The sequence below is a fragment of the Castanea sativa genome, chromosome 1, assembly GCF_040712315.1.
Source record: "Castanea sativa cultivar Marrone di Chiusa Pesio chromosome 1, ASM4071231v1".
Classification (NCBI taxonomy): Eukaryota; Viridiplantae; Streptophyta; class Magnoliopsida; order Fagales; family Fagaceae; genus Castanea; species Castanea sativa.
Genome location: NC_134013.1, coordinates 115,495 through 126,975, shown reverse-complemented (window position 1 = coordinate 126,975; position 11,481 = coordinate 115,495). Strand labels below are relative to the sequence as shown.

The 11,481-nt window shown below is 42.2% G+C and overlaps 1 protein-coding gene across 1 annotated transcript; it reads right to left on the bottom strand.

Moving 5' to 3' along the window:
* Window positions 1-6,676: 6,676 nt before the first annotated feature.
* LOC142617137 (uncharacterized) lies at window positions 6,677-7,357 on the bottom strand. The gene has a single exon (XM_075789853.1). It carries the CDS (start codon window positions 7,355-7,357, stop codon window positions 6,677-6,679), a length of 681 nt encoding a protein of 226 aa, XP_075645968.1.
* Between the last annotated feature and the right edge of the window lie 4,124 nt (window positions 7,358-11,481).

The window sequence follows — 11,481 nt, the reverse complement described above, 5'->3', positions numbered from 1 at the left end:
GGCCCACAGAGAGCAGGAGCACATTCCCGTCGAAGGGAACGAAACCCAAGTCCAAGCAGCCGAGCCAATCCGTACTTTAGGCGCCAAATTCGACTAAGTAGAGAAAATGGTGAAGCAGAGAACGATGACCCTCGCTTGATTTTTGCTCGGGGCCAGCCTCACGGCTCCACCTCAACTCCCCCAAAATCCTCAGATCCTTCCGGGGTCTGGGTTGGAAACTGATATTCCGAGGATGATTTATGACCGGGGCCTTCCCCTTGCTCTGTAACTAATCATCTTCCAACCGCTTATACTCCTCGATGTGCCTCATCAACTACCTCATATCCTTGGGAGGCCTCCTCGTCAATGATTCCCTCAGTCTGGATTCCTCGGGCAACCCTATTCAAAAAGTGCTCGCTGGAATCTTTTTATTCCCCCTACCGATCTCGTTATGCAGCTCCCAGTATCGGTTAGCGTAGTTACGAAGGGTCTCTCCAGCCCCCATTTTCATTGATAGTAATGCGTCCACAGGCTGCGGAACTCAGCTGCATGTCATGAATTGTACACCAAAGTCCTGGATCAATTTGGAAAACCTATGGATCGAGCCTTTCCTTAATCCGTTGAACCATCTCAGAGCAGTTGGGTCGAGGCTCGAATGGAAGACTTTACACATCAGCGCGTCTGAGCGTGCAAAGACATCATCTGAATGTAGTGGCTTACATGTTCTACCGGGTCTGTCTTTCCATTATAGGAGTTGAACGACGGCCGCGCGAACTTGCTCAGCATCAGTGCACTTTCTATATCTGTCGAGAATGGTGATCGACCAGCTTGGCGCAACGCCCGGCTCATTGTGTCCATGGCCACATTCCGAGGTCGTCCCCCATCTAGGGAAGTCGAATCACGGTCCGCATACTCCCAGGAATGATCGCAGTGTCGATGAGACATGGATTGATGGGACCTTGCTGCACGGTGATTCCTTACACTAGCCGACCTTTCCCTTCGTTCCTCTTGGCCCCTTCTCTGACGTTTACCCCTTGCTTCCAACTCCAAATCCCTCACCATCCTACGTAGACGCTCAAGCTCCTGATCCCTCCGCTCAAGCTCTTGGTCCCTTCTGTTGAAGCGGTTGCGCCCTAAGGAGTTAGATACTGTCCGGAGTGTTTAAAACGATCCCTCTCCGAGCCCAGATTGTTCTGCTTCCTCATGCTGCCTGTCTTCATGCCTTTTCTGCCTTCTTTCTTGCCACATAGACCCCTACGAAGACCCTCCAGACCCACTTTCAACATAACTTCCTAGCCGACTTCCAGAAATTTTCCTATGCGCATCTCAATAGAACCACAGCTACGTAGGAGATTCCCACAGACAGCGCCAATTGTGCGTACCCAAAATGTAGTTGTTGGGCTTAAACTCTATTTGGGCTCACAATCTATTTGAATTGTGGGTTTTGGGTTTCCTATTGTGGGGGTTCCAAACTTAGTCACTCGGATATACCCGTCTCCTCCTCTCTTCCTTGGACCTTTTGGAATCCCTTTCTTTCTCTATGTATCTTTGCCTCTCTAAATACCCTCTCAATTTTTCCAGTGTTTTTCCTCCCCAAAAATGCTAATCCCAATCTTGAATTCTGATCTCTTATTTATAGCCCAAGGTTAGTGGAAGGGCTATGATTATTTTCGTGGTTAGTGGGAAGAGAGGTCCAATGTTATTACCCTTAAGTGGGTGTTTAGTTGGGAGTGAGAGGTAGTGAGAGTGGCATTGAAACTGGTTCCACTGTTGGAGGGACCACTCGGCAGCGATACTCCCTAGGCTCTGCCGAGCTCCTTGGGACTCATCTCCTTGGAAAATTGCATTCCCTGTCTAAGTAAGATCTCACCATCACTGTCCATGTCATAACTGGCTTCATAGCGGTTCCCAGATTTTTGGTTGGGTGACGAGGCTTACCTGGACCATGTTCATGGACCTGATAGAGTATGTATTCGCGCATGATACTCCAAGATTTGAGGCCCAATGAGTTCCGGGCCTTGTACAGGGTGATGGGCTTTATGGACACTGGGCTTATAGAGAAGTAATGTCCCATACAAGAATTATGTTTTATTTTTTGGCTAATGAAATATGTTTGGTTAAGTTTCCATATATAGGTTTTTAATTATTAAATTAATTAATTTTTCATATAAATATGTTGTGTGATTGCTTGAGAGTTTTAAGAACAATACTTTACATGCAATTTATACGATCTAGATTCAAGTGATTATTAGTTTATTATTTCTCAATAAAATTATTCTAAAAGTTTATAGCTAAAACTATGCAGCGGATGGGAATAATACTAATAATATATATATAATTAGGCCTAATAAAATGGCTCCAACCTGAAAACCTATGTATGTTTAGTTGGGCTGGTTTTTAAGCTTCTGATTGAAGATTTCTCAATTAGAAGAGGTTGGATTGGGTTAGGTTGGGTTGAAAAATATCCCAAACCCCCAATCTGACTGCTTACTTGGGCATAGTCCTCCTCTGATTAACCAAGTGGTTTCCACACCATAAATAAATCCCAGTCCGGAGCAACCAACATATCAAAAATTAATGTTACGCAAAAATTGTCATGCATACCTGACTTAATCTCTATGCCTTGTTTCTGGACAACCCGGCCCACCTATTGTTTCCATTACCCTCATATAGATGTCAAGAAGTGTCATAGAAAATGTCGCCTGTTAGTGTTATTTACAAATTAATGTCCATCACAATCATTCTCAAATTTTACGTACATTAATTAATGGGAATTTATTTACCCTTACCCTTATATTTTTGGCTCCTAGCTAAATAGCATCAGATTTCTTTGATGTTGAATTGTCAATATGGATCAAATTAATAGTAACGCCAATAGTGTGGCTCTTTCTTGTTTTGTATTTGGAAAAGGAAAACCAAAGTAAAAATTGATCAAATCATCAAGGAGCTAGCAGGCTAGTTCATCACAAAATCCGCCCTAAATATTAATCTATGTCGTAGGGCAACAGTAAAAAAAAAAAAAGTGTAACATCTTATAATAATAATAATAATAATAATAATTAAGAATAGCTTGAGAAATTTTAATTAAGAAAACCCCTAGCTAGCTTCTTTGATTTCTCAGATGGATGTCATGATCAAGTACAGCTAGTCGTAAAAGAAAAATGATGAACACTAATTATTAGAGGCAGCAGTACATGAGCAGATCGAAGAAGACCACTTATTCATTCGAGTCTATGCAATCGCCATCTGCGAATTCCCTTTCCCCGTCAAAGCACAATACAACTCGGACTAGTCAGTCACGTAGATGGTGTGGAGTACTTAACGACTGCATGAGTATGGGGTCTGTTATCTCCACCAACCAATCTCACCGCCACCTAACAATTTCGAATTTGGTGCACAACATGCATGCAATTAATACTTAATAGTTAGAGCAGGTGCAAAATAAAAAAAGATGCAAAATTTACACAATATCTTCTAAATCTGCCCCACAACAGTTAAGCTATATAGATCTTGTCAGAACATTCACATTGGATCTTGTAAATGCTATATGTTGGTAATATTTAGCATTAGAGCCCCGAAACCCCCATTACCTGGTCTTGCAAAGTCTTGCAATAGCAAAAAAAAAATTATAATTATGCTACAGTGCCATCTTATTTTTATGATGGCATTGTAACAACTTGTAAAAGCTTTATATTTTCTTTTTTATGGTGGTGGGTGGTTATTTTTAATTATTTTTTATGAAAAGGAAGAGATAAAAAGAATTAGTGAAATTAATATTTTAATGAATAGATGAGGTAATTTTTTTTTTTGATAGTGAAAACATGTCTTAAATTCATTGCTTAGGACAATTGTCCATTGCACTTACATCCAGAACAACCTGGTTAGCTATTTCAGAAGGGGTATCCTCTACCCAAACTACACAATCACTTACATTCCATGCCTCCCTAGCCATAATGTGTGCTGCCATATTGCTTTGTCTACGGACATGTGAGCAGCTCCAAGATCTGAACGCTGTCAGCCCTGCCTTGATGCCTTCCACCACTTTTGAACTGAGCAAGGGCCCGGGTCATTGTTAGCTACTGCCCCTACCATAACCTGTGCGTCACTTTCAAAATCTAAGTCCCTAAGCCCCAAATCCCAAGCAAGTTGAATGCCTTCCTCCAACGCCTTTGCCTCGACCTTTGTAGCACCAAGAGGGCAGGGTATTTTCTTACTCATCGCACCTATAATCAGACCCTCTTCGTTTCTAATGACTACACCAACCCCACAACATCCTAAATTCGCAAAAGTTGCCCCATCCACATTCACTTTATACCTCCCCTCCCTTGGTGGTTTCCATTGATTGCAAGTTGAGGCCTTGTTGCGAGGGCAGGGCCGTTGGGATCCTTTTATTTCCTTCCCATACTCATGTACCTCCCTGGTGATTCTGCTTGGCTCTTTGCTTGTGCCCTCTTGCTTGAATTTGTTTCTGTTGTTCCATAAATTCCACACCGTAATTGCAAACAACACCCAATCCACATCCTCTTTCCTCTTCTTCACCGCCCAGACCATGTCCACAAAGTCCCTTGTGGGTTGGGGTAACAAAGGGAGATCAAGTGCCATCTCCTTCCATACCTCAGCAACAACTTTACAGTCCTAAAGGGAATGCCCAGATGACTCACATTCCCCACAAAACCCACACCTATCGTTGTTGCTCACTTTCCTCACTTCCAAGCAATAGTTTGTGGGCAAGATTTCTCTGCAAGCCTTCCAAAGAAAATGCTTTATTTTATTTGGGCAATCAATCTTCCATAACACCTTCCAAAACTGGGCTGCCTTGGCTTTGTCAGAGTTGTCACTGCTTGTTCTAGGCGTGCTAGCCTTCAACAATTTGAGGGACACCCTATAAGCACTTCTCACCGTGTAAATGCCATTCTTAGACCATGCCCAGACTCTTAAATCCTCAGGCAGCTGTAGACTCAAAGGGATACTGAGAATGCAGTCTGCTTCATGGGGAAGGAAGGCTTCCTTTATAAGTTCAGTCTTCCATGTACCTGTGTTGCTGTCAATGAGCTGTGCCACTTTCACCAAGTAGGTATTGTGTCCTTGGGGGCTTAAAACCTTAAATGAATCCGACGAAGGTAGCCATCTGTCCCGCCAAAAGTTCACTGTTCGCCCATTGCCAATTATCCACCTTGATCCCACCTCCAACGTTTCCTTTGCAGCCATAATGCTCCTCCACACATACGATGGCTTCTTACCCACTTATGCATCCAAAAACGAGCCTTCCGCAAAGTATCTTGCTTTAAACACCTTATGAATGAGGGAATCCAGATTTTGACTCATTCTTCACCCTTGTTTTGCTAAAAGCGCCAAGTTAAAGGCCTTCAAGTCATTAAAACCCATTCCACCCTCCAATTTTGGGATGCACATGTTTTCCCATGAAATCCACACCATCTTCCTTTCTTTGTCCTTCTACCCCCACCAAAATTGGCTCACCAAGGAATTAAGCTTGTGACAAAGGGAATCCGAGAGTTTGAAGCAACTCATAGTGTATGTTGTTGCCGCTTGGGCAACCGCCTTAATTAGTACTTCTCTACTTGCATTTGAGAGTAGTTTCCCTTTCCACCCTGCTATCTTCCTCCCCACTTGATCTTTTATCCGGTTAAAGGCCTCCTTCTTTCCCCTCCCCACTAACGTAGGCAGTCCCAAATATCGCTTGTGCTTGTGTATGATCTGAGCACCAAAGCTGTTTTTGATTTCCTCTTGGATCTCCTTATCCGTATTTTGCTGAAGAAAAGCGACGTCTTCTTTCTATTCAACTTTTGCCTCGACTCTCTCTCATAGTCATCAAGCACCTTAAAAACCCTATTTCCTTCCCTAATACTTGCTTCACCGAAAATAATACAGTCATCAGCGAACAATAGATGGGAAATCCTCGACGCTCCCCTACACACTGAAATTCCACTGATCAATCCCCCCCTTTCATCCCTCCGAAGCATGGCTGTTAACCCCTTTGCACACAAAAGGAACAGGTAGGGAGAGATTGGGTCCCCTTGTCATAGCCCCCTTGTTGGAATGATTTTTCCTTTTGGTTCCCCGTTGATTAGGACTGAGTAGGAAACAATCATAACACACATCATAATCAACCTAATCCATTCCTCTTGAAAACCCAGTTTTCACATCATCGCCTCCAAAAACGTCCACTCCACTCTATCATAGGCTTTGCTCATATCAAGCTTTATAGCCATTAGGCCTCTTTTTCCTTTTCATTTTTGGTCTATGCAGTGCATCATCTTAAAGGCCACCAGTACATTATTCGTGATCTGTCTCCCTGGGACAAAGGCACTCTGTGACTCGCTAATCACTTTCGGTAGGATTTTCTTCAACCTGTTTGCAAGGACTTTGGACACAATCTTATATACAACATTGCATAAGCTAATTGGGCGAAAATTAGTGATCTTTTGTGGATAGCTAATTTTTGGAATTAGACAAATAAAATTTTCATTTAATCCAGGAGGCATCACCCCAGTATTAAGGATTTAGGAAACACAACATACAACAGATTGACCCACAACATCCCAATATTTCTAAAAGAAAATCAGTGACATATCGTCGGGACCAGGTGCTTTTGTAGGATGCATTTGGTTCAGGGCCTATCTGATTTCCTCCTCCCTGAACGTTCTCATCAGCTCCCTATTCATCTCCTGTGAGACTTCTAAGCTACTGCATTCAGGCTAGCCTTAAAAGAGGCAAGACGGTCCGTACTGTAAATGCTTGAGAAGTACTCTAAGATCACCCTCTCCAAATCTTCAAAACTATCATACCACACCCCATTATCCATTAAACCATCAATCCTATTTCTCCTTCGTCTTTGGGATGCTATCGTATGAAAGAATCTAGTGTTTCTATCTCCACATTTTAGCCACAGTGCCCTTGACTTTTGATTCCACATCACCTCCTCTCTGACTAGTGTTTCATTGATTTCCTTCTTCAGTGCTTGAATTTCATTTGTTGTTTCGTGTAGGAGATTCTGCCCCTCGATAAGCTGCAACTTTTCCTTCAAAAGTTTCAGCCTCGTATTTACATTTCCAAATGACATTTGATTCCAAAGCCGTAGCTGGGATTGGCACTTGCTGATTTTGTCAGTGAGGCACTTATATGGATTAGCCTGAGAAGAGTCCCATATCGATTCGATCACCTCTCTACATCCCCCATCCTTTACCCACATTGCCTCAAAAAGGAACCTCTTCTTCGCTAGTTTAGATGATCTTTTCTTTTTTAGAAACAGGGCAAGTAAACAATGGTCTGACGCAGCCATCGAGATATGTCGAACCTGTTCTTCAGAGAATTGCTTGATCCATCTCGCATCCGCCACATACTTGTCTAGCCTCATCATTGTCCGTTGCTCCTAAAATCTCCCATTACACCAAGTAGACCTCTGCCCCACAAAGCCCAAATCAAGTAAACCACACCTACCCAAACACTCTCTGAAATTCCTCATTTGGTTAGCGTCCTGATCCAGCCAGCCCAACTTCTTATCTGAGTGCATGATTTCATTGAAATCGCCAAACACCACCCACAGCAACGTGCTTTGTTTTTTCAAGGTATCCAACAGCTCCCATGAGATGTGTCTCTTACTAGCATCGGGGTGGCCATAAAAGCCCGTCGCCCTCCACGGCCTTGCATCACCATCACCGTGCACAACTACATCAATATGTGAATGGGAGCAGCCCATGAATCTCACATCCATACCCTCACGTCAAATCATCGCCAAGCCACCACTGCGTCCATCGCTCGGCACCGAGATACCTTGTGTGAGCTCCAATTTCCTCTGAAAATCCTTCATCCGACTTACACTTGCTTTGGTCTCTGATAGAAAAACCAAAGTAGGATTTTTGGACTTCACTTCGTCGGTGAGAATCCAGATTGCTGGGGGTGATCCTAAACCCCGACAGTTCCAAGCCAACACACTTATTTGGCTAGGCGGTGCTGCTCCACAGCCACCACCTCACCGCCATCTGTTGAAGATTTTCTCCTAAGGGTTTTGTTTTGTTCAAGAGGTTTTTTGCGTTTCAGGTCAATGATATGTGTTTCTAATTCATGAAGGGGAGTGATACCTAGTCTTTTCCTTGTTCCTGGGCCTTTGTCCTCCCTTGGTTTTGCTTCACAGGTTTCCCATGTGATTCTCTTCTAGTGGCCACTTTTTGGGCCCAAATGCTCCACAACCCAGCCCAATTTTTCCTCATAATAGAGGGCCATTGGGCCAGGCCCACGTTCCTTATTTTCTGGGCTTCAACATTCAGAATCCCTTCCATAGTTGGCGCCATTTTAAAGTCAAAAGAGCTGCTCTCCCCAGGTAACGTCCCTGTCTCCCACTGCATTACCTTCGAAGCCTCATATTGAGCCATGCCTTCCTTACCTGAAGTAGAAGTGATTCCTTTTACTTTCTCACCGATGCAATTACTCTTGCCCGATTCATGCTCGCATCCTGGAACCTGACTTCCCAGGTCTTCTTTTCTTGTCGTATTCTCAGTGACACCAGTCTCTAGGGGTGCTTGCTTTGACCCCAATTCAATTCCCACTCCACTCCCTTCCTTTAGCGCATTTGTTACCCTTATCTTACTTCCCTCCGATTTACTCGTCGACCCTCCTCGATTGGCTCTTCCTTCCTCATGTCCCACCTTCGTGACATCTCTACCACCTCTCTGCGGTGTGTCGCCACGCTGCCACGCCCCATACTAACCTTTAGACCATAGCTGAGTAGCCCACAATGGTAGCAGAAATTTGGGAGTGTCTCATATTTGAAAGTTATCCACCTTTGCTCCCCTCCTTCTATGACAATCCTTTTCCCTCTCACAATCTTCCTTCTGACATCGAGTTGCACTCTCACCCTCAAAAATTTACCCTAATGTACACCAGACTCCGCAACATCAACGTCTAGGACCTCCCCCAACTTGGCTCCTATTGCTCTGCTCGTTTCCCTGGTTTTACTCTTCAGATGGAGGTTGTGTATCTGCACCCAAAATGGAGACAATCATAGTGAAATATCCTTTGGGACTTACTCTCCCTCGAAGTCCCTTAATAGTATCAAGTGCTTCTCATATGTCCAAGGGCACATCTCCATTATTTTCCTTTTATCCCGACTGTCCCCAAACTCCACAAGGAAGAGCTCATCCTCCACTTCATTTATCAGGATGCTCTTCTGAGGTTTCCACATCATTCTAAGGTTCTTGCTAAGAGCATCAATGTTTATGCTCTTATTTGAAAGCACCTTCATCACAAGAAAAATTTTCCCTAACTTTCTTGCAGCCTCCGTTGTACTACTTCCCAGCAAGATACTCTCATCCTCCTCTTCTGTAAATGACAGCTTTTTCCAGAGCTCTTCTAACTCTCCGCCATACTTACACCCTTAGATGGTTCTACATTGATGAGAACCACTATACTCTTGCAATGGCTAAGCCTGCAAGACCCTTAACTGCTTCCACATGCACTAGGCATGAGAGCACTAGACAGGTCCGTCAATCTGAAAAAGGAAAAGTAGAGTGAAAAAGGAATGTTGGGTGTATTATAAAATATGGTATAATTGATAAAGTAACTTTTAAGATGGTAAAATAAAATAGTTCTGAGAAAATGGATGTGAATGCTTATTTTGTATATACACATTTTCTATGGTAGCCGCAAATATTTTCAAGTTACTGTAGCTGTATATATTTCTATTTTATTAATTTTTTCTCACTTCTGCCCTCATCAGTCTCTCTCTCTCCCTTACCCCAGTCTCTTCAACGTGAAGAAAAAGATGAATATTAACTACTAGCACCACCCAGCCACCACCAGCATCACTGGAATCCAACACCACCAACCTCCACCACCACAGCCCACTTCAACGGTTGAAAATTTAAACACAAAATCGACCCAAAATCAACCCAAACCATCAAAAATCAATCTCAAACTCAACTCAAAATCAATCAAAATTCATCGAAAAACCCATCCCAAATCCAACTCAAAATCAATCCAAAAAAAAAAAAAAAAATCAAAACCAAACCCAACGAAAACCCATTACAAAAGCTCAACAAAAACCCATTAGAAAAACCCAACGGGATTGCCGGAGTTGCACCTTCATAAGCCCAGTGATCCACTGTTGCCGCTGTCACTGCATCATCGGTGCCCCCTGCCTCCGAGGCTACGATAGAGTCGCGGTTGTCTTTGGCTGCAAAGGGCGGGGCCAAGCTGGCGCAGCCACAGACCCTATTTCGTCAGATCTCTTCACCTTTATGTGTGAGAGTGTGTGGGTTTGGGATATGAGAAAGGCATAGAGTTGAGGAACAAGATGGAGGGATGTGAAAGAGAGAGAAAGGGGGACACTGTTGAGATGAGAGATATTTTAATGGAGATAATTTTAATAAAATAATAATAAACAAAAAATGAAAAATATTATTTAAATAAAATAGTGTGTATAATAAATGGTCTAACGTGGTATTTGTAAAATGGAAGTGTAAAATAGAAAAAGTAGACCCTTATGTGTAAATAGACAGAAAATTATAGATAGGCTGCTGATGTACATGAAATATATACAATAAAGTACTCACATATCTACATATTTAGCCCTACTTTTATGTTATTTTGTTACTGATTATATAATATCTTTGTGTTATAGGTAACAAGAGCTTTACATGCAAAGTGGGGCTAAGCCAATTGAATCAAGCCAACTTTCATCCAGCCAGGCATGAATTCAAGAGAAGACCAACCCAATTAAATTCAAGTCCAAGTGGAGCAAGGAATCAAAGGAAATTTGCACCAAATCCAAGTCCAATTCGGATTAGGATTCCATCCTGCACATCAGTAGTATCTTTGGTATAACTTTTGGCTCAGACATCCAATCGAGATGATTCAAGTTGGGATGAAAATTTAACTTAAAGGGATACAATTTTTTAGTTTACCAAAAGTCTAAATTATGACGTTAAATAGGCCAAATTTGTCAGTTAAGTGAAACCTAAAAATCTGGGATTTTCTCCAAACGGGAATAAGATTCCTTGACCTATTTAAATGCTCTTTAAGGAAAAAAGAAGAAGAAAAACCTGAGAGGAAAAGGGGGTGCCGCATAGAAGAACTTGTTTTGGGAGTCATTATGAAGAGGAGGATCTGAGGACAAAGGCGAGAGCTTCATGTTGATCAACTAATTCAGATGAAAAACATAAGTTTTATTTGTTTTCTTTTCAATTTTATTATGAACTAAATTTATTTTCTAGAGCATTGATGTAGTCTAGCAATGAACACACAATTTATATTCTGAGTTGTTTTATTTTTAATATTTCCATGATTGAGTGTTTAATTCTTATTCTTAATGCTTACTAATTTTTTACGAATTATTGTTTGATCAATTGAATTACAATGAGACCGAGAGGTGATTTGTTATTTTAGTTCTAGAATTAAACATCATTAGTTGAGCGAAAGTAGAGATGCTTTACCGCGATTAGTGTGATTCTTTTCAGAAAATTCAAAGTACATAATGAGTCTCCAATT

Excerpts from the sequence above, each read along its gene's own strand:
- LOC142617137 (XM_075789853.1), bottom strand. The coding sequence starts at position 7,357 with ATGATGAGGCTAGACAAGTATGTGGCGGATGCGAGATGGATCAAGCAA.